At 47.7% G+C, this 1611-nt stretch overlaps 1 protein-coding gene across 1 annotated transcript in view; it reads left to right on the top strand.

The window, feature by feature from the left end:
- LOC101853228 (high-affinity choline transporter 1) overlaps positions 1 to 1611 on the top strand; it is a 72351-nt gene that overhangs the window by 63742 nt on the left and 6998 nt on the right. Inside the window, exons 6-7 of the mRNA XM_035968898.1 lie at positions 476 to 494; positions 810 to 1036. Of these exons, the coding sequence (XP_035824791.1) occupies positions 476 to 494; positions 810 to 1036 (246 nt within the window). The remainder of the gene's footprint in view (positions 1 to 475; positions 495 to 809; positions 1037 to 1611) is intronic.

The following is a 1611-nucleotide window of genomic DNA, read 5'->3' as shown; positions in this document are numbered from 1 at the left end:
GGGGGGGGTTCCCTTTTCATTTTTTTTCAACCGGATGCTCGTTTCACGTGCTTGTCTCCGAAGCGGAAAGTCCTGGTTCGAGCCTCGGTTCGGACACGGAATTTTTTCGCCCCCTCCTATTCACCCAGCAGTAATGGGTTCCTCACTTCGAGTTGGGGAAGCAAAGGCAGAGTGGAAAGGAACTGGCCGCCCTACCACAATATGCCGAAGGCCCAGGAAGTTGTCTCACTAACAAGGCAATCCCCAATGTCCGGATCGGATGCGGGAACAACTTTACTCGTCTCACAGGCGCCCACAGCCTTCTAGTTGTCGGGCTGATGCGTGGCGACACCTGATTATTTCGCCGACAGTCTGAGGTGGCGCGGTGCTTTCGAAGTTTCTCCACACAACTTCAAAATGTCATTCCCATTTCCTTTGTTATAGTTTTGATCAAAGCCTGGAAAAAATAACATTTTTCATAATCAATGCAAATCAGGAACAAATCGGCAACAAACGTCAGAAATAGGTCGATCCCGCAGAGACGTGTGAGGAAAAGAGATTATCAGACAGCCACAGGATGGGTGCCGTGCTCCGTGTGCAGTGTATACCTCTGAGGGCCAATGAACTGGAGGTATTGTGGGACAAATTTGCACTAGTTTAAAAAGGATCGTACAACTAAGACAGTTGACGGACGGCTGTGTAAAGGCGCCAATGATATGCTTATATAGGCGTTCCTTTCCGTACATTGACAAAACCTCGTGGTAAGCTGGGTTGGCAGTATAACTTAGGGCGGTATATCGAGTTTCGAATGTACCTTTTTTTTTCAACAGACTGGTCTGCAACAGATTATGGTCTACCTGAGATCTCTGCCGATGACCAGACCCTGACTTTGCCTCTGGTCATGCGTTATTTATGTCCACCTGTGGTCACTTTCATTGGGTTGGGAGCTGTGTCTGCAGCCGTCATGTCGTCCACGGATTCTTCCATCTTGTCTTCCAGCTCTATGTTTTCCCGGAATGTCTTTGGAGTCATCTATAAACGTATAACTAATGAAGAGGTGAGGAGGAATTTGTTCTTTGTTTGTTTGTTGTCGTTGGGGTTTTTTTGGGGGGGGGGGTTGGTTTCTTTCTTAAAGTTTTTTTTCGGGGTGGGGTTGCTTGGGTTTGTTTTTGTTTTCTTGATAGAGTTATCCCGCACTTGCAAAACAATTATGTCATACGGGTGGCGAAGATTAGATGGTGTTACTAGATAGTAGCATACAAATAAAAGAAGGAGGAGAGATAAGGACGATAGAGCAAATCACACCAGAGTACCTGCCAAAAAGCTTCAAAGTGGGTTTAAATCCCTTCACTGCTCAGCCCAAATTCTTGTGTTGCATAAACAATTGTATTAGCAGTCGTTGAAGTACATCATTCTATGTGGCTTGGTGTCCTTTCATGTCTGTGGAAGGGCGGGGGATGGCGATATACCACCCCTCCCCTCATACACCTCACATATAAACTTGTTACACCCTGCGCCAGCCCTCCCCTACCCAACGTCCCCATCTCACCCCCATCTCCCCAGCCTCCCCTTCTCATCCCCTTCCCATCCCCTCGACCTCCCCTTCCTCATCCCATCTTCTTTTCACCCCCC

Source organism: Aplysia californica, unplaced genomic scaffold, assembly GCF_000002075.1.
Source record: "Aplysia californica isolate F4 #8 unplaced genomic scaffold, AplCal3.0 scaffold00095, whole genome shotgun sequence".
Lineage (NCBI taxonomy): Eukaryota > Metazoa > Mollusca > Gastropoda > Aplysiida > Aplysiidae > Aplysia > Aplysia californica.
The sequence above is the reverse complement of the archived record's forward strand: the minus strand, read 5'-3'. Positions and strand labels throughout refer to the sequence as shown.